Source organism: Vanrija albida, assembly GCF_041260175.1.
Source record: "Vanrija albida strain AlHP1 chromosome Unknown contig_7, whole genome shotgun sequence".
Classification (NCBI taxonomy): domain Eukaryota; kingdom Fungi; phylum Basidiomycota; class Tremellomycetes; order Trichosporonales; family Trichosporonaceae; genus Vanrija; species Vanrija albida.
The window spans coordinates 545465-563168 of record NW_027191426.1 but is presented as its reverse complement, the minus strand read 5'-3'; the positions used below and the strand labels follow the sequence as shown (position 1 = coordinate 563168).

Sequence of the window (17704 nt, the reverse complement as noted above, 5' to 3'; positions counted from 1 at the left end):
AGCGGTCTCGGGAGAACGGCCTAGCCGGAACAGAACTCAAACTATATTAATTGGCGTGCAGAGATGGAATGGAAGAGCGCCGAGGCATGCCGGCAGGTGGCGAGTGGTTGACGACCGACGTCATGGTGACGGCCAAGTTGAGTTGGTTCACAAGAGATTCGGAATCGTGTTTCAGGTCACGAGCTGCAGGTGTTCGGAGTGGGGTTGGTCTGGAGGCACCGTGACGTATTGGCACGGCGAGAGTGCTACGGGGAGGCAGCGGCGCTGGAATCACGTCCCTCACGGCCTCCGATAACGGCTGTCGCGGGAACGGGCCACCCGCCCAACCCAACTTGGCACATCTGGCCCGAGGCACAGACGCGGGCAATTAATCAAGCTCTGAGACACGGTGGAGCACACCTTCGCATCGTTAGCGAGTGCCGAATCGAGCTGGGTCGCCATGGGGCGAGCAGACTCGCCTGCTGGGCGACGTGGCGCTGCTGGCCGCTTCGGCCGAGGACATTGCTCCCACCTCGATGCAAAGTAGCTGCTCTACGCCTCTATGACTCTATCCACGTCCTCTCCACCCATTACACCCTTGTCTCGAGTGCAAACTGCTCCTCGCCAACCTTGGCGCGATACGCGTCGCGCGTCAGGAACTCGAAGGTGCCCGACTCGGGCGTCTCCAATGTAAACGGGTCGTCGTCGGTCGTGTGCTGGGGGGTCAGGCGCTACACACCCGCTGCGACACCTACCCGCTTGTGGTGCTCGCCGAGCACAATCTCCTCAAAGCTTGCCGCGATGTCGCCGCTGGGACCGAGCGCCATGGGCGGCTGGAACGCGTCGGTGCCGACAAACGTGTACCTCCACCCCTTGCGGATGTCCTTCGCGAGCCTGATCGCGATGCGCTCCCACCACGGGTCGCGGACTGGCGCCTGCCGTGGCTGCGTCGCGGGGGGCCGGAACACAATCACCACTTCCGAAGGGTGGTCGTGTGGCCCAAATGCGGGTTGGGGCGGCACCTCGTGGACGAGCTTGGATTCTTCGGGGCATGTCATGTCCGCCGGGATGTCGAGGTTGATAACGAGCCGGTGGCGCTGGCCGAACACGTTCTCGATATACTCGAGTCCCAGGAGGTAGTAGCACCCAGGCTCGCGCTCCAGCCGCTGGCCTTCTTGCTTTGGGTGGTTGATGGCCGAGAAGATGATGAGCGAGTCTCGGGTGAAGAACGGGCTGGGGTACCACATCGTCCAGGCGACGTCGGCCCTGTGCGGGGTGATGCGCGGCGTAGCGACCACGCGGATGGTGGGGATGCGCGCGACGCCGGGGCTTCGGAACTTGCCCCAGGTGAGAATATTGTGTGCGGGGTACTCGACGTCGGCGACTTCTGCGCCGGCGACCGCCTTGGCGAGGAAGGCGTAGACGTTGTCCTTCTCGTCGGCTGTGTACTGCTTCGGCCGCTTGGAGGGGGTCGTGAACGAGCGACGGTTGCGGCCGCCTATCTTTGTGCCCCTGGTGATCGTGTCTCCGCGCGTCCGAATGACAATGTGCTTGCTGTCTACCACGCCGAACGCGTCATAGTAGGCCTTGCAGGTCCGAGCAACGGCGTTCTGCGTCTCGAGGTCGGCGTGCGCGAGGATCGCCGCGAAGATGTGCGGGTACGCGCTGTGGTCGATGTGCACGGCCGGGGCTGCCATTGTGGGCTGGACGAGGAGGAAGTGAGTGAGTGAGTGAGTGAGTGAGTGAGGAGCGAGTTTGAGTCGAGTCAGTCAAGCCGTGCGATGCGGCAAGCCGACTGATATTCGCGTCAGGCACAAGACGGTCGGCTCCGGCGGCGGGGCGGCGACTACGGCGCCGGCGGCGCGGGCGATGGAGAGCGCGTCGATGAAGGCAGCGCCGAGGGGGTTCAGAGCCATGCTGTCGTCGATGGACAGAGGGTAGTTGTTGCCAAGTCTGCTTTTGTCAGCATACCCCGCGGCTGCGGCGGCTGCGGCGGCAGCGCCGATCTCCGGTCCGGGCAGCCACCCCCGCGTCGTGCTCGTCGTCTCCGTCATCGTCGTGCTCACAACCTCGCCAAAAGCGAGAAATCAAGTACCCGACGCACAAGCGAGTGCATCCATCCTCGCGTGTGCCGCACCCGCAGCGGCAAGGTGCTCGGAAACATGGCCAAAGCGTAGATTAGATGCCCGCATGGGGATGGGGCCTTGACCCCACCGGGAACGACGAGCGCCTTCGGACCGGATGTTGCCCACTGTGGGGTTGGATGTTGTTCTCGTGATCTCGTGACCACCGACCTCGGCAACGCGGCGTCTCGCCTTGTCGCGTCTGCTCGGGTGTGCAAACGACCTGCGCGGGGTGACTACGTGAGCAGGCTTACGCCGCGAGACACCTCGCATGCCGCACTAATCTGCGGACCCCTCAACCCCACGCCTAAGTCGTTAGCCGTCGACAATCTCCGAGCAACAACAAGGCCGCATAAAGCATCGCGCCCATCCACAACCCCCACACACAACCACCCACACACCACAATGGGACACCAGACAATCTACGAGTCTACGTACCCGCATCAGCCGCTCAAGCTGCCCAAGATCGGGCTGTTCGAGTACCTCGTCCCGCAGCCTGGCCGGCCGCGCGCCGTGCCCGACCACGACCCGTCGCTCCCGGCGTACATTGACGGCCTGGACGGGCGCGTGCTGTCCCGCGCCGACGTGGTCGGCAGCGCGTTGCGCCTCGCCACCGGCCTGCGCGCGCTCGGCATCAAGCGCGGCGACGCCGCGTGCCTCTGGGGCCCGAACAGCCTCGAGTGGGTGCAGGCGGCGTACGGGCTCATGGCGGCGGGCGTGACCATCTCGCCCGCGAACGCTGCATAGTGAGTGCATGGGTCGGCGGGTGGCTCACACCCAGCGCGCCCCACGAGATCGCGTACCAGGTCAACAACTCGGACTCGCAGATCATCTTCCTGCACCCCGACCTACTGCCCGTGTTTGACAAGGCGCGGGAGGAGCTCGAGCTGCCGTTCGAGGCCGACCGCGTGGTGTTGCTCACGCCGACGGCCCGCCGCAAGCCCGAGCACAAGGCGTACAAGACTGTGCATGAGCTGTTCAGCGCGCCGGGCAAGCCCGAGCGCTTCGACGGCGAGCAGGTGTACGACACGCAGTGGTTGTGCTACTCCTCTGGCACGACGGGCTTCCCCAAGGGCGTCATGACGACCCACAACAACATGACGAGCCAGTTGGAGGCCGTCAACGCGAGCTACGGCCAGTTTGCGACGGGCAAGAGGGATGTCGTGCTCGGCTTCCTGCCGATGAGCCACATCTACGGCCTGACGATTGTGCTGCTTCAGCCGTGGACCGCGGGCATCCCGGTTGTCATCCTCCCGCGCTTCGAGGAGATCGCCGCGCTCAGCGCGATCCAGAAGGTATGCCCGCGGCTCTTCCCCGCTGACGCCCAGTACAAAGTGACCCACGTGCTCGTCGTGCCGCCCGTCATCATCCTGCTACTCCACTCGGCGAATGTGGCAAAGTACGACGTGTCGTCGCTCAAGACGCTCATGTGCGGCGCGGCCCCGCTCAGCGGCGAGCTGCACGCCATGTTTACCGCGCGCATGCCGAGCATCAAGCTCACGCAGGGGTACGGCATGACCGAGTGCACGCCGGTGACGCACACGACGCCGTGGGACCAGTCCGAGGGGCGTGGCGCGTGGACTGGGAGGTTGATCCCGACGTTCCAGGCGCGGCTGGTCAAGGAGGACGGCGAGGACGCCGAGAAGGGCGAGCGCGGCGAGCTGTGGGTCCGCGGGCCGAGCGTCATGAAGGGGTATCACAAGAATCCCGAGGCGACGGAGAAGACGATGGCGCCGGGCGGGTGGTACAGGACGGGGGATGTGTTGATTGTGGATGACCAGGGGTTCTACATGTGAGTGGTAGTGTCGCCCTCGAGCGCAGCGAGAGGGCGGCGCCCGCGGGGTTGACCGGAGCTGTCACGATACCAGCGGGCGAGAGCTGACCCCCGCCCCAGGGTCGTCGACCGCCTGAAAGAGCTCATCAAGTACAAGGGCTTCCAAGTGCCGCCGGCCGAGCTGGAAGCCCTTCTGCTACAGCACCCCAAGATCGTCGACGCGGGGGTCGTCGGCGTGTGGGACGAGTCGCAGGCGACCGAGCTGCCACGGTGGGTGGGGCGTGCGCGACATTACTGACTTTCAGGGGCTACATTGTGCCCGCGCCGTCGGCGAACGCGACGAGCGGGGATGCGCAGCATGCCCTCCGGCGCGAGGTGGATGCGTGGGTGAATGCGCGCGTCGCGCCGCACAAGCGACTCCGTGGGGGGATCGTGGTGGTTGATGTGATCCCCAAGTCGCCGAGCGGCAAGATTCTGCGCAAGGACTTGAGGGCGCGGGCCGCGCAGGAGTTTGAGGGCGAGGTGGCGGAGGCGAAGTTGTAGGCGGCGAGGGCGGCGAGGCAGCGAGCGAAGCGAGCTGGCCGAGGTGGCCGGGGTGTGTGGGAGGTGGGCCGGGCAGGTGGATGTCGCCGGCGGGTGAGGCCGGCGGGCGTGGGCAAGGCTCGGCTGGGCAGCGGCCCGGCGGCGGCACGATATGCCTAGAGGGTGGCCGTAGCGATGTAGCGTTGTAGCGATGGAGCGATGGAAACGGCGTTGAATGTCGCGATCGGGGCCTGTGCCGGGGGTGCCGAGGGCAGCGAGCACATGGGCCACATGAGCGTCGGCGCCGGCGGCGCAGCAGCCGCTGCCGCGCGCCGCCCGACCCGGTGCTATTCTGCGCTGCGCTCGGAAGTGCATCGGGGCACCCGACGCGCTCAAAGACGACTGTGGGGCTGGATGTGGGGGCCTGGTGGGGCTGGCGCGTCGAACAGGGGGAGACTATTTTCGGCATACTAGGCCCGGAGGTGGACGTTGGGTGCCGGGGGGTGGTGTGGTGGGCGGGCGTGGGCGTGGCGGACGTGTGCCACCCCCACCCGCGGGGGGACACTAACCAGCCGACGTGTTCGTCGTCGCAGGCGGGGTATAAAGCGTAAGACAGGCTCTCCCACCCCCGCCAACGCAAGGCCCCGAGCCCCGCCCCCACCAACGCAACATGACCGACCCAAGCAGCGCAGGCGAGCGCACCCCGCCAACCTACTACGCGGCCGGCGACGCCGAGAAAGCGCAGCGCCTCTCGCGCGCCATCACGCCGGGGGGCAACCCCGCCGACTTTTCGCAGCCCGGCATCCCGAAGCAGCATCGCAAGGTCGGGAACCCGATGCCGGCTGGCCTGCTGTCGTTCGCGTCCTTGTTCATGCTGTTCGGGCTGTACGGCCTCGGCGCTTCGCATGTGCGGCACCCGAACGTCGTGGTCCCGCTGCTTGTGTTTTATGGGGGCGTGTGCCAGAACTTGATTGGGTGGTTTGAGATGTTTATTGGGAACACCTACTCGGCGACTATTGTGAGTCCGAGTGTCCACGCTGCGCGTGGACGCGAGGAGGCTGCGACCGGCTTTGGGCTCGCGACTGGCGGTGTAGGCTACCCCAGCTTGCTCCCCGGCGCCGGCTCGCTCGCTGCGCTCACTCGCCGGCTCGCTGACGCTCGCAGTTCCTAACCTTCGGCTCCTTCGCCCTAGCCTACGCGTGCTGCCTGATCCCCGCGTTCGGCGTCGTCGCGGCGTTTGTCGACCCCGCGACCGGCCGCCCGACCGACGAGCTCGAGCACGCGCTGGGCATCTTTCTGATTGTATGGGCGGGCATCATGGTGCTCTTCATCCTGGCTAGTCTGCGCTCGAGCGTGGCGATTCTGAGCTGTCTTGTGAGTGCGCCGTTGCCGGGCAGCCTCTGGTGTTCCTCGCCGCTACATGCCTCCATCACGCCGGTGGGCTCGCGCTCGCCCCCGCCAGCGTCGTCGCGCGCTGACGCGCGCTCCGGGTCCGCTCGCTGACGCTCGCTCTTCGCCAGATCTCGGCCTTCTTCTCCTTCCTCCTCATCGGCATCGGCGACCTCACAGACTCGCACCACACCCACAAGGCGGGCTACGGCTTCTGCTTTGTCGCCTCGGCCTCGGGCTTCTGGGCCGCCATGGCGGGATACTGGACGCCCGACACCACGCTCGACTGGGTGCGCGTCAGCCCGATCCCGCTTGCCAAGAACGAGTAGGCTACAGGTTAGGAGTTACGACTGGGACGAGATGCGACGCGTTGTAGAGATGTAGGGCCCGCTGGGCGTTGTAGGCCCGCTGGGCACAGATGACTGCATGGGGGTGGGTACGATGGATACAGTGATGGGTGTGTGTGTTGTGGTGCGTCGTGTGGTTACATTTTGGTGGCCGTGGCCGGCGTGGCGGGTGTGTGCATTTTGCTGTGTGGTGTAGTTACATTTTGGTGGTCGATTTTGGTGGTCGATCCGTGTGCCGTGGCGTGCCCCGAGCCAGTCCTCGTCGCGTCGTATCCTCCGCTCCAATCCGCCCCGTCATGGGCTTGTACGCATCTTGCCGCGGAATGCCGCGTGTTCCTCGTCCGCGCCGCGCCCTCGTGCCGCGTCGCTACTCTTGGCAGCCGCGTCGTTCCTGTTCAACCGCGGCGTCGCCCCTACGCCTCCGTCTCGAGCGCGTACTGCTCGGCGCCGACATACGCGCGATACTCCTCGCGGGTGAGGAAGCGCGCGTTGGCCAGCGGCGCGGCGCAGCGGGCGCGGATATCGCGCTTCCACGCGGCGTCGGGGCCCGTGTCGTTGTAAAGGGGGGCAGTCGCGATCTCCTGCTCCGCGACCGCGTCGTACTGCGCGTCAGCTCCCCCCAATCCCCAGCCCACGCCACTCACGTACGCCGCCAGCGCCTCCTTGACCGTATCCACCACCCACGAGCCGAGCGACTCCGCCTCGACGAAGAGGTAGCGCGTCCGCGCGAGCGCGGGGAACATGGCGCCGGTGGCCGCGTTGAGGAGGTAGCTCTTCCACAGGGCGTCGGCGCCCGTCGGCTCGGGGCGGGTGCTGGCACGCCCCGAGAAGATGAGGACTACCTTCTGCACCGTCTCGGGGATGTCAGGCAGGGCGAGCACGCCGCCCGGCGCGCCCCCGCGCCAAGCGCCGTCGAACGCGTAGTTTGCCACGACGCGCCCCACCCCGCGGGGCACAGTGAGCGGGGCCGGCGGCGCGGCCTTCGCGACGGAGGCCAGCGCGACGCTGTGGAACGCCACGAGCGACCCGGGCGGGGCCATGACGCGCGGGTACTCGCTCCCCCCGAGCAGGCGGACGACCTTCGCCCGGCCAGGGGCGTACGGCGCGTCGACGAGCGCCGGCGCGATCGGCGCGGTGAAGCTGGCCACTGTGGCCCTGGAGAGGAGGCGGGAAAGCGCGTGGTCGAGCGGGATGTCGGGGTTCGGCACGCAGGGCAGGTCGAGCGCGAGCACGCGCCGGCCCGAGGGGAGGGTCACGAGCACGTTGTGCCCCTCTGGCTCGAGGGGGTCGTCGTCGTCTGGGTCGAGCGTCACGCCGGAGGGCTCGGAGACGACGACGTGCGCGTACAGCGCGTCGGTGAGGCGCGCGCGCAGGGCGCGGCACGTCTGCGAGAGGGCTAGTAGGGCGGCTGGGGGCGCGAAACCGATCACGAGGTCCAGGACGTGCGGGTAGGCCGAGTGGTCGAGCGCCTTGGGCTGGGGCGGGGCGGGCTTGATGTACCCGAACTTGCGCTTCGTCTTGCGTCCCATGTCGTGTCGTTGTCGTGGGTGGCGAGGACGAGTGGGAGGAGGAAAAGTTGCGCAGAGGGCGCCGCGGGCGCGTCGACAACAACAACCCAAGATTGCGATCTTGCGAATGACGCAATGAGGCAGGCGACGGCAGCCTCGTGGCGCGACATCGACCGGGCCAACCCTGCACCTCTCCACCTCGCGCAAAAAAACCGTAGTGTACATCCCATGCACACCGCTGCGCGTACAGAACACGCAGCAGCCTCTATGTGCGCCCTATATTCGCGCCATGCAACTGTCCAAGGTACCCAAGGTCCTCCCTGCGCGCTCGTCGGACACCCGACCCGCGTGCCTCTCCGCCTCACTCGCTCCGCCTCGCCCGCCTCGCTTCGCTCGGCGGCCCTCGGCGGCGTCTAGTGCGAGATAATCGCGGCAATCGCAAAGTCGTGCTTGCCGTTCTTGTCCGCCGTGTTCTCGCTAATCTCGCACGTCAGACTGTGCTTGCCCGGGCTGGCCTTCTCCGTCACCACCGCCAGCGTCGAGATGCAGATAAACTTCCAGGTCGACACAATCTCGACCGCCTCGTCCTTCTTGTCGTCGATCCAGCACTTTGCGTTGCCGTAGTTCTGGTCGCAGCGCAGGTGGAACAGCGACACGATACCGGCGCTCACGTCAATGTTGTCAAACGTGATCTGGGCCCCGACTCTGTCCGAGCGCCAGTAGTGCTTGTCCTTTGTCACCACATGCTCCCACCCGTCGCTCTTGCTCGGCCGCATTACCGGCAGCCCGTCGTCGGCGAGCACGTCGGTCGTCTGGCAGAACGCCGAGCCCTCGGGGCGCGGGTGCGCGCCGTAAACCCAGTTCTGCTTGATGCGCAGCGACGGCAGCGTGAACGGGTCCCAGCTGTGGCTGAGCGAGCTGCCAGAGACTTCGGGGTACGGGAGCCAGTGCTTGTCGGCCTCCTTGACGCGTTCGGGGTTGAAGCCTGGGAGTTCCTTGCCGTTGGCGTCCTTGATCTGCGCGGCCTCAGGCTTGTACTCCTCGATCGCGTGCGGCACGATTCCCTCCGCGGCCTCCTCGGCCGCCCGGCACCCTTCGCGCATAAGATACCGCTGGAGAATGTCGGCCATGTACATGTGGCCGTACTCGTTCGGGTGGCGGATGTCGGGCTTGTCGAAGCGGAAGACGCGCTCGTCGGGGTACTGCAGCATGTAGGGGTACATGAAGATGCGCATGGACAGGCGGGGAATGTCCTGGGGGTGTGAGCGGTGTGGCTTGGCTGGAGCCCGAGATCGAGATCTCAATCGGCAACGAGTGGGACATTGCGACATGCCACGGGCCAGCTGATAACCGAAGTGGTCGATGCGCATGTGCGTGCTCTCACGAACACTTTCCGCAACCTCGACCCGCTGGGACCCCGCACTCTTGGCATCCTGCCCACCCCTCACGCGTCACTCACATAGTACTCGGACACGACGTTGTGCAGGTGCGCGGCGTTTGCAAACTCTGCCCCCGAGCCAAACGACGACATCATGAGGACGGCGTTGTCGGGTCTGTTTGAGAGGAGCTGGCGCACAAAGAGCTCGGTGTAGCCGATCGTGTCACCCTGCTCGCCGGCTTCCTTTGCGTGGTTGGCGCTGTGCGTCAGCGCGTGTCGCGTCTCCAGGCTCACTTCTCCACGTCGTTGACGGCCGACTCGATGATGTACATGTCGGCGTTGGTCGGCGCGTGCAGCTGGTAGCAGTTTGAGAAGTAGTCTGTGCCGTGGCCCCTGGGACGTTAGTTGGGTGTGTCTGGCGTGTTGTCTTCCCCCTCGCCACTGGCCACGACGCGCTGCCACTCGCAGATATCTCGCGCACCACGCTGCTGGCTTCGCGAGCCAGACGTCGCCCCCAACAAGATGATTGCCACCTTCCCTCCCCGCTTCTCCTCTCCCCCGCCCCTTCCCCCCTGCTCACTCACGGAATTCCGACGTTGAGCACCGTCACGTTGGGGTACGTCTTACGCAGCTGCGTCTGCAAGTAGTCGGTGTACTTTTCCCCTCCGTTGGTCTTGTTGACGCCGTGGCCGCCCGTGATCGAGCCGCCAATCGCCGCGATGGTCTGGGTGTGAGCGGTGCCATCCCCAAAGAGGCGACTTACAAACGGCTCGTGGTTGACCAAGCGGCGGAGGGCGCGGCGCATGCGGATTCCACTGCCAGCGTGCGCGACGCTCATCTCGAGCGCGACGCGGCCCCACTTGTCATCAATGGCGCGTAGGTCGCCCGCGGCGCCGGGGAGCGCCTCGCACAGCTCGGCGTAGCGCGGGCGCTTGTCGGCCTTCAACGCTTCCTGGCTGGCGGGCGGGGTGCGGAACCTGTCTATCCAGGCGCGGCCGGCGTCGACGGGGCTGCGGAGCGTGTCGGTCGTGACGAGGAGGAGGGCGAAGCCCGAGAGCCAGACGGCGCCGAGGACGAGGGCGAAGAAGAGGGCGGGGCGCGCATAGCGCAGGTGGTGGACGGCGCGCATGGTCGTAGCCAGCTGCCGTTACAAGACGAGGAGACAAGTGTACAGATGCAAAGGCCGGTGTTGGTGTAGAGATTAGACCAGCGTTGGACAGGCAGCCAGGCTGCCAGGCTGCCAGCCAGCCAGCAGGAGCACAAGATGCATGGCGGGCTGGGTGGGTTGCCCGTCACGTCGGAGAGTGAGACTGGGACTGAGCCGGGACAATGGTAACAGGTCGATGGCAGACCTGGACTGGCCTGTCGGCCGGACGCCGCCACTGGGCCACTGGGGAACTCGTTGGATGCTTGCTCGCGCAATCCCTAGATGCATGCTGCCCAGTCCCTGGTACCCGTGTCGTCGTGTCGACTCTTGGAACCCTTGGACTCGCCGCTGCTTGCTGCCCACTGCTCAGGAAAAAGAGACCGAATCTGGGGAACCGACAAGGAGCAACGGGCATGGATGACGGGAGACGGGGACGAGGACAAGCAAGGGCAAACAAGCCACCTGTCGTGCCTCTGCTGTTGTTCTCTTGTTCTTTGTTCTGCCCACACGAACCGCGAACTGCGAGCTGCGAGCATTATCTGGGTCCAGCCAGTCGTCGCCAAACCATAACTCTATCCAAGCCACAGCGCCGTCACCCAGCAGAACACAACAAAGCAGAGGCCGCGTCCAGTCGGGGTGTTGACAAAGTGCGCGAGACCAAGCCACGACGCGTTCAAAAGCCGCACGGTCGGTCATGAACAATGGCGCAATCCGCAGCCCCCGTCCACCCCGTCAACCCACCCCCCTCTGTTGCATGCGGGAGCGTTTCATGCACAGACAGCTCCACTGTGCACCCACCCGCTCCCGCCTGCCATAAGATCGACGACAACAATCCCCGGCCGAGGGGACGGGACACTGAGACACTGCCGAGGTGGGGGGGGGGGGGTCGCGGGCGATGCATGACCCGAGTCAGTCAGCAGCAAGCGGTTCCAGCAAGCCAGCGAGTCGACAAAAATAACATCCGAGGCGGCGTGTCTTGGCGCCAGCAACCAGTGGGCAGCGCCAGCCGAGCTGGGCCGAGCTGCACACCGAGCTGCACCCTGTATGGCTGACAGGGTGGACTGCGAGTCAGGAAAGAAGTGACCCAGACCCAGCTCTAGGTCTGGGTCTGGGTGCGAGACTGCGAGCGAGCAGAGGTCAGTGGTATCCACGGCTGCTGGCCTCGACCCAGATAAGCCGCAGCGACGCAGAGAGACAATGCACGCGCGCGGGCAAGACACGAGTCGTCGTTGTGTTGTTGTGTTGTACTCACACGAGCACTGGTGATGGCCAGCGCCCGCATACATGCACCCCATTGTCAGTCTCAGCCTCGCCCAGCCAGCCAGCCAGCCAGCCCAGTCTCAGGCTCGACGCCGCTGCGAGCAAACGAGCACGTCGGGCGCGCAGACGCCGGTGGCGACGAGCCGCGGCTGGCGCCAAAACGCCCGCAGCCACCGGCGCGCAGGGTGGCCGAGGGGGCGAGGAGAGCGAGCACGCCGGCGCGTCTGTCGGGCAACACTCAGCCGTCGGCGCGCATCTGTGCAGTGCGGCGCGCACATGCACTGTATGTACGTGCTCCCGCGACGCTGCATCGCGTCGTCATCACCGCCGCCGACGCGACGGACATTGCGCCGACGCCGCTCGGTCAGGGGGGCATGAGGCCATGACGGCACTTTTGGCGGGGCAAGCGATCGGCACGGCGCCGAGACATCACGCGCCCGGCGTCACTTGCCCGCGCTCCCTCTTGGCATCGCTCGCTAGACCACTGCAACAACACACACCATGTCCGACCCCGTCGCCGTCGTGCGCGTCTCGGTGCTCAAGACGGGCCAGCTCCAGGCCGGGCCGGTGCTGAGCTACCTGCTCGAGGTGGGCCGCCGCGTGCTCCCAGCTGACGCCAGCACCCAAGCGGCAAGAACGCACTCTACGGCCTCGGCCTCAAGTCGGACCTCGCGGCCTACCCGCCCGCCGTACAGCCTGCGATCAAGGAGCAGGCCGCGGTCCCGCCCAACACGGACCTCGCGTGGCGGCTGGAGGAGGCCGAGCGCGAGCGCGACACGTTTGCGGCTGCCGTCCTGCCCTCCACGCACTGGACGCACGTCGGCGCGCCGATGCACCTGCTCCCCTCGTGCCCGCTCCTCGTGGGCGCGGGCACGCTGGCCCGCTTGCCAGGCTACCCGATCAACGAGGGCGCCGAGGTGCTCCACCTCGATCTGCCGGTCAAGGCGCGCGTCGTGAAGGAGGTGACGGAGGAAGACATCTTCGGGGACGGGAGCGCCGTGGTGCTCGCCGCGGAGGTGGGTGCGCTAGGTGGAGGGGTGCTGACGCGCAGGGCAACCCAGGAGCGCTCGACGTCCGCGTGCGGACCGCCGCTGGGCCGGTCCTCCTCGTCGGCAGCGAGGGCCGCACCGCGGAGGGCCAGGTGCTCTCCACGGCTGACGCGGCGCTCGAGGCGCGCCTCGACGCCGACGGGCCGTGGGAGGTGGCACTGGTTGCGTGAACGAGAGCAAAGGCAAGGCAAGAAGCAAAGACAAGGCAAGAAGCAAAGACAAGGCCAAGGTTAGAAGCAAAGGCGAGGTCAAGAAGAATGCACAAGTCCGGCAAGCGGGGATAGGCAGCGGCGGGGGCCGCTGCCCGCCGACATCGCGGCCAGCCAAGCACTCGCGGCTCTTGGCGGCCCCGCGCACGGCCAGCTGCGGAGAGGAGGGAGGCGAGCGGCGCCCCCAGTGCGCAATGCACAACGGTGCGCCGGCAGTCCGGCGCCGAGTCGACCAGCGAAGCGAGCGGCGAGGCCGCCAAGCGACCGGCGACGCTCCGACTCGGAGGGGGGCCGGTGCGGGACCGCCGCGGACCCGCGGTGCGACTCGTCCCGCATCGTGCATTGGGCAGCCAGCGTGTGCTTGGGACCAGCAACGATGCCGGCGTACGTGCGGGGCGTGCTCGGAGCGCAGCGCGACTTGGCCCGCGCACGTGCGGGCTCGCTCGTTCTGAGGCTCGTCGACTGACTCGGCGGACGCGAGGCGGCGCACAGCAACTCGGGAGCGCCCGACCCGGAGTGGTAGCCGCTGTCCAGCGGCGGCGGGGAGGTGGAAGCCAAGACTGAGCAGGCGGACACGCTCGACGGTTGGAGCCACGATGGGAGCCACGGAGCGGTGGGGGACGAGGTAGCGGCGCGAGCACCGCTGGGGTTTGAGGAGCTCTGGGAAGGACAGGAGGGGACGAGCATGAGACGGTCACGGGAAGCACCAGAGGACCACCGAGCGTGGCCAGCGTGCGCGTTAGTTGCTTCATCCTCGACGGTGGTGTTGGCGGCTAGTTGGGCGACGAGCAGTCGCGGGGCGACATCTTCCCCCAGCCGCCGCGTGCCTCATAGTTTATGCCACTGGGCAACGGCCAGTCCCCCGCCCGGCCCGGCGTTCGGGGGCGCACCAGAGTCCCGAGGCCGAGGTCTGCACGCGCTGGAGTTAGGCTTTGCCAACTGGGGCGAGCCTCGGCAGCGTTTGCCAACCTCAGCGATCGCCATCGACATGTCAGCCAACCAGCCCGCGCCGATCTCACCCCCCGGCAGGCGCGCCGACCACCGACCTCGAGTGCTCGTAGTGCGGGGCCTGGACACTGGGAAACATGACATGGGCGAGGGGAAGAGGGGAAATCGGCGTGCCGATGCCGCCGGATCGGTCGGCGGTGTATCCGGCCCCCTCGCCCTGAGCACGACTTGTGCGTTGCGCGCAGATTCCGTGCCAAACCCGCTAGTGACTGCCCAGTAGGACGGCGGGCGGCACTGGGACTAGGGCTGACTGTGCGATGTGAAGCGCACAGCCAGGGTGACTGTGCGTGTTGTGTTGGCCGGGCCTGTTGAGATCTTGCTCTGGGCGCTCGACCCCCCTCTCGCCACTCTGCGCGCCGAGCACGACGCGCGCACGCCTCAAAGATTCGGAGTCGGCGCGCGTGCTCGGCGCTCGCGATGAGCTACGGCGCCGTCGACGGTCGCGCACAGCACGCACGCCGGAGCGTTCCCCGGCGTCGTCGGGATGGGCAGCGATGGCGACGAGCGACGACGACGACGACGCCTGCACTCGGCGCCTGCGTTCGCGGCGCTGATTTCCACGGCGACGCGCAACCCCACAGGGCTCGGGACAGGCCCTGCCTCCTGCTGGCAGCTGATCTCGGGGCAGCGCAATGTGCACTGCGTGTATGGCGACATGGGCTGGTAGCTGGGCTGGCGGCGCTGGCCAAAATCCGGAATACTATCGATGCCGTGCTCGCTACTGATTGATGGAACGTTCCGAGAACCCAATCGGGACGCGCGCCAAGCCGGGAGCTCGTGCCGACGCTCTTGCGGGGTCGAGGTGCGGGGTAGGCAGCAACTCTGGCACTTGGGCTGGCGCCTGGAGCTGGCCCCCGAGGCCCGAGCCGAGTCGTGCATAAAGATAGCCTTCAAAATCTGCCCCCCAGGGCAGCTCACATGGCAATGACATGACGCCATGCCGTGCTCATCACTGGATATCACCCACCCCGCACGCCATGGGCCCTAGTTTACCGATTCGCGAGCTCGCAAGCACGCGCAAAGATTAACATGTGCACGATGGGTCCAAGGTGGAGGGCCGGCGGCGCGTCGTCCGTCGGAAACGACGAGAGCGATATCATTTAAGAGGGCAGGCCGGGGGACGACTAGGGCCGTATCATCCACCCAGCAGCATCGCATCCCACACCATGGCCGCCACGCAGCAGCACCTCGAGGACGACGTGGAGAAGAAGGTCGTCGTCGCCGGCCGTAGCAGCGTCGAGGCCGACGCCGTCAACAAGGTCAACTACTACGACGACGCGCGCTCCGTCTCGGACGACGGCCTCACCTCGCTCCCCAAGGGCACGTTCGACCCCGTGTACGAGGCCAAGGCGCGCGTGCTCAACGCAGCTGTGAGTGGCAGAGTCTTTGGCGTTGAAAGCCTTGGGCCCTGACACCTTCCAGATCCAGGAGATCGGCATGGGATGGTACCAGTGGCAGCTCTTCTTCGTCGTCGGCTTTGGATGGGCCGCAGACCAGCTGTGGCCCACGGCCGGTGGCCTGACCTACCCCTCGCTCGTCAACGAGTTCCGCCCCAAGCAGGGCCCGACCTGGCAGCTCGCCGGTAACATGGGTATCCTGTTCGGTGCCCTCTTCTGGGGCTTCTCGTCGGACATTATCGGCCGCCGCTGGGGCTTCAACATCACGCTCGCCATCACCGGCGTGTTTGGCATGGTCGCCGCCTCGTCGACAAACTGGGTCATGGTGTGCACGTTCAAGGCGCTGTGGTACTTTGGCGTCGGAGGCAACCTGCCCATCGACTCGGCCCTGTTCATCGAGTTCCTCCCCAAGTCGCACCAGTACCTCCTCACCGTCCTCTCGGTCGACTGGTCGCTCGCGTCGCTCCTGGCAAACCTCATCGCCTGGCCCATCCTCGGCAACCACACGTGCCCCCAGAAGGCGACCTGTGTCCGCAAGGACAACATGGGCTGGCGCTACTTCCTCATCGCGATGGGCGGCATCACCTTCCTCATGTTCACCATCCGCTTCTTCTTCTTCACCATCTTCGAGTCGCCCAAGTTCCTCATGGGCAAGGGCAAGGACGAGGAGGCCGTCCGCGTCGTCCACGAGGTCGCAAGGCGTAACGGCAAGACCTCGACCCTCACCCTCGCCGACCTCAAGGCGTGCGAGCCCGAGGGTTATGTCGCCCAGAACGACGCCGCCGCCATCGCCAAGCGCCGCCTCGAGGTCGTCAAGTTCACCCGCGTCCGCGACCTCTTCCGCGGCCGCAAGCTCGCCTGGTCCACCTCGCTCCTGATCCTCATCTGGGGCTTCATCGGCCTCGCTTACCCCCTCTACAACGGCTTCGTCACCTACCTGCTCGCGCAGAAGGGCGCAAACTTTGGCAAGTCGTCCCCCAGCATCACGTACCGCAACTCGACCATCATCGCCGCCATGGGTGTCCCCGGCGCGCTGATTGGTGCCTTCCTCACCGAGCAGCCCCGTATCGGCCGCAAGGGTGCGCTCGCGTTCGCCATCCTCGCATCGGGCGTCTTCCTCTTCCTCACCACCACGGCCAAGACGCTCAACGCCTACCTCGGATTCAACTGTGGCTGGTCCGTCTTCTCCACAATGATGTACTCGATCCTCTACAGCTACACGCCCGAGCTCTTCCCCACCTCGCACCGCGGTACCGGAAACGCCCTCACGGCCTCGGCCAACCGTCTCTTCTCCATCTTCTCTCCCGTCATCGCAATGTACGCAAACCTCAACACCCCCGTGCCCGTGTACGTCGCCGGAGCCCTCTTCTTCGCGGCCGGCCTCCTCGTCATCATCCTCCCCTTCGAGTCGCGCGGCAAGGCCGCCTTGTAATCTGGTCCAACTTTGTCTTTTGTCAATGGGTCTCTAGTTCTTTCGGTCAAAAATCTAGCAGTAGTGGGACATGCTATTGTTCAGAGCGGATATTATACATGGGATACAACTAGGAGTGGTGTACTGACATTGTCTATGGATACGCAGAGCACTGCCCGTGCACGTCGGTAACTTCAAGTAGGAACGTCACCTTCGGGACCATGCACATCGGCGCTCCCGTGTCGCACCCCACCGCAGCGAAACCGGTGTAGTCATGTACTATATGTACATGTGGATACAACTGGGAGTGGTGCACTGTCATTGTCTATGGATACACAGAGCACTGCCCGTGCACGTCGGCCACGGCAAGCAGGAACGCCACCTCCGGGACCATGCACATCCTCGCTCCCATGCTCGCTCCCGTGTCGCCCCACACGAACGTCGGGTCGTCCAGCCAGCGAAGCACCATGACTCCGAACATGATGACTCGGATGATGCCGGTGGTGACTAGGAAGGCCAGGTCCGACAGCGCGACGATCGTGTACAGGTAGCCGAGGAGTGATTTCTTGAGGAGCGTCCAGGCGGCCGCCTTGATGGCGTCTCCGAACGCGATCCACACCACGCAGCCGATGTAGACGTCTGGGAGTTAGCGGCGTCCCCGGGGAGAGACTTACAGGCCATACAGAGGACCCCGGGTAGGTAAAGCCCATGACGAAGAGGAGTATGTCCATCCAGGAGGTGGCTGGGCAGTCAGCGCTTGCGGTGCGTGGACGCTCACCTCCGTCGCGCTCCTCGACGCGGCGCTGGCGGTCCTCCGGCACGAGCTGAGCCTCCATCGCTGTTGTTGGAGGAGGAGGTAAGAAGGAGAGTGACAAAGTAGAGTTGACGGTGTCCACCTTTTGAGTGGAAGGGGCGCGAGGGGACCGGGGCGGAGAGTGCTGGGGACAAGGGAGTGCTGGGGACGAGAAGAGAGGCAGTGCACGCGCCGGTGCGAGCGGACACGCGGCGTCACGCCCTCGCGCCGCTCCGATGCTTCTACACGCCGCATGCACGCACTCCCGGCCCTGGAGTGGTTGGATGCTGCGGCCGAGCGCGTGTGCGCCAAGATGGCGGCAGGTCAGTGGCAGTCGCGTGTTCGGGTCTGTGGCACTCAAGGTGGTTTTTACGGTATGACATCGGCTGCGCTACATATCTCTCAACACC

General features: G+C 66.0%; 8 protein-coding genes across 8 annotated transcripts; 4 read left to right on the top strand and 4 right to left on the bottom strand.

Moving 5' to 3' along the window:
• Positions 1-569: 569 nt before the first annotated feature.
• Q8F55_008662 (uncharacterized protein) lies at positions 570-1676 on the bottom strand (the record flags this gene model as incomplete). The annotated part of the gene is made up of 2 exons (XM_069357046.1): positions 570-695; positions 735-1676. 2 exons carry the CDS (start codon positions 1674-1676, stop codon positions 570-572), a joined length of 1068 nt encoding a protein of 355 aa, XP_069204983.1.
• An 831-nt stretch (positions 1677-2507) lies between these two features.
• Positions 2508-4419, top strand: Q8F55_008661 (uncharacterized protein; the record flags this gene model as incomplete). Its single annotated transcript, XM_069357045.1, has 4 exons — positions 2508-2819; positions 2897-3894; positions 3997-4146; positions 4182-4419. 4 exons carry the CDS (start codon positions 2508-2510, stop codon positions 4417-4419), a joined length of 1698 nt encoding a protein of 565 aa, XP_069204982.1.
• A 649-nt stretch (positions 4420-5068) lies between these two features.
• On the top strand, positions 5069-6116 carry Q8F55_008660 (uncharacterized protein; the record flags this gene model as incomplete). The annotated part of the gene is made up of 3 exons (XM_069357044.1): positions 5069-5416; positions 5563-5772; positions 5919-6116. 3 exons carry the CDS (start codon positions 5069-5071, stop codon positions 6114-6116), a joined length of 756 nt encoding a protein of 251 aa, XP_069204981.1.
• Positions 6117-6547: 431 nt separating this feature from the next.
• Q8F55_008659 (uncharacterized protein) lies at positions 6548-7663 on the bottom strand (the record flags this gene model as incomplete). Its single annotated transcript, XM_069357043.1, has 2 exons — positions 6548-6736; positions 6779-7663. 2 exons carry the CDS (start codon positions 7661-7663, stop codon positions 6548-6550), a joined length of 1074 nt encoding a protein of 357 aa, XP_069204980.1.
• A 392-nt stretch (positions 7664-8055) lies between these two features.
• Positions 8056-10149, bottom strand: Q8F55_008658 (uncharacterized protein; the record flags this gene model as incomplete). Its single annotated transcript, XM_069357042.1, has 5 exons — positions 8056-8895; positions 9102-9279; positions 9315-9413; positions 9605-9744; positions 9784-10149. The coding sequence occupies 5 exons, from the start codon at positions 10147-10149 to the stop codon at positions 8056-8058; spliced, it is 1623 nt and encodes a 540-aa protein (XP_069204979.1).
• Positions 10150-11928: 1779 nt separating this feature from the next.
• Positions 11929-12646, top strand: Q8F55_008657 (uncharacterized protein; the record flags this gene model as incomplete). The annotated part of the gene is made up of 3 exons (XM_069357041.1): positions 11929-12015; positions 12048-12443; positions 12479-12646. The coding sequence occupies 3 exons, from the start codon at positions 11929-11931 to the stop codon at positions 12644-12646; spliced, it is 651 nt and encodes a 216-aa protein (XP_069204978.1).
• Positions 12647-14859: 2213 nt separating this feature from the next.
• On the top strand, positions 14860-16522 carry Q8F55_008656 (uncharacterized protein; the record flags this gene model as incomplete). Its single annotated transcript, XM_069357040.1, has 2 exons — positions 14860-15063; positions 15116-16522. The coding sequence occupies 2 exons, from the start codon at positions 14860-14862 to the stop codon at positions 16520-16522; spliced, it is 1611 nt and encodes a 536-aa protein (XP_069204977.1).
• A 304-nt stretch (positions 16523-16826) lies between these two features.
• Q8F55_008655 (uncharacterized protein) lies at positions 16827-17337 on the bottom strand (the record flags this gene model as incomplete). The annotated part of the gene is made up of 2 exons (XM_069357039.1): positions 16827-17140; positions 17280-17337. 2 exons carry the CDS (start codon positions 17335-17337, stop codon positions 16827-16829), a joined length of 372 nt encoding a protein of 123 aa, XP_069204976.1.
• Between the last annotated feature and the right edge of the window lie 367 nt (positions 17338-17704).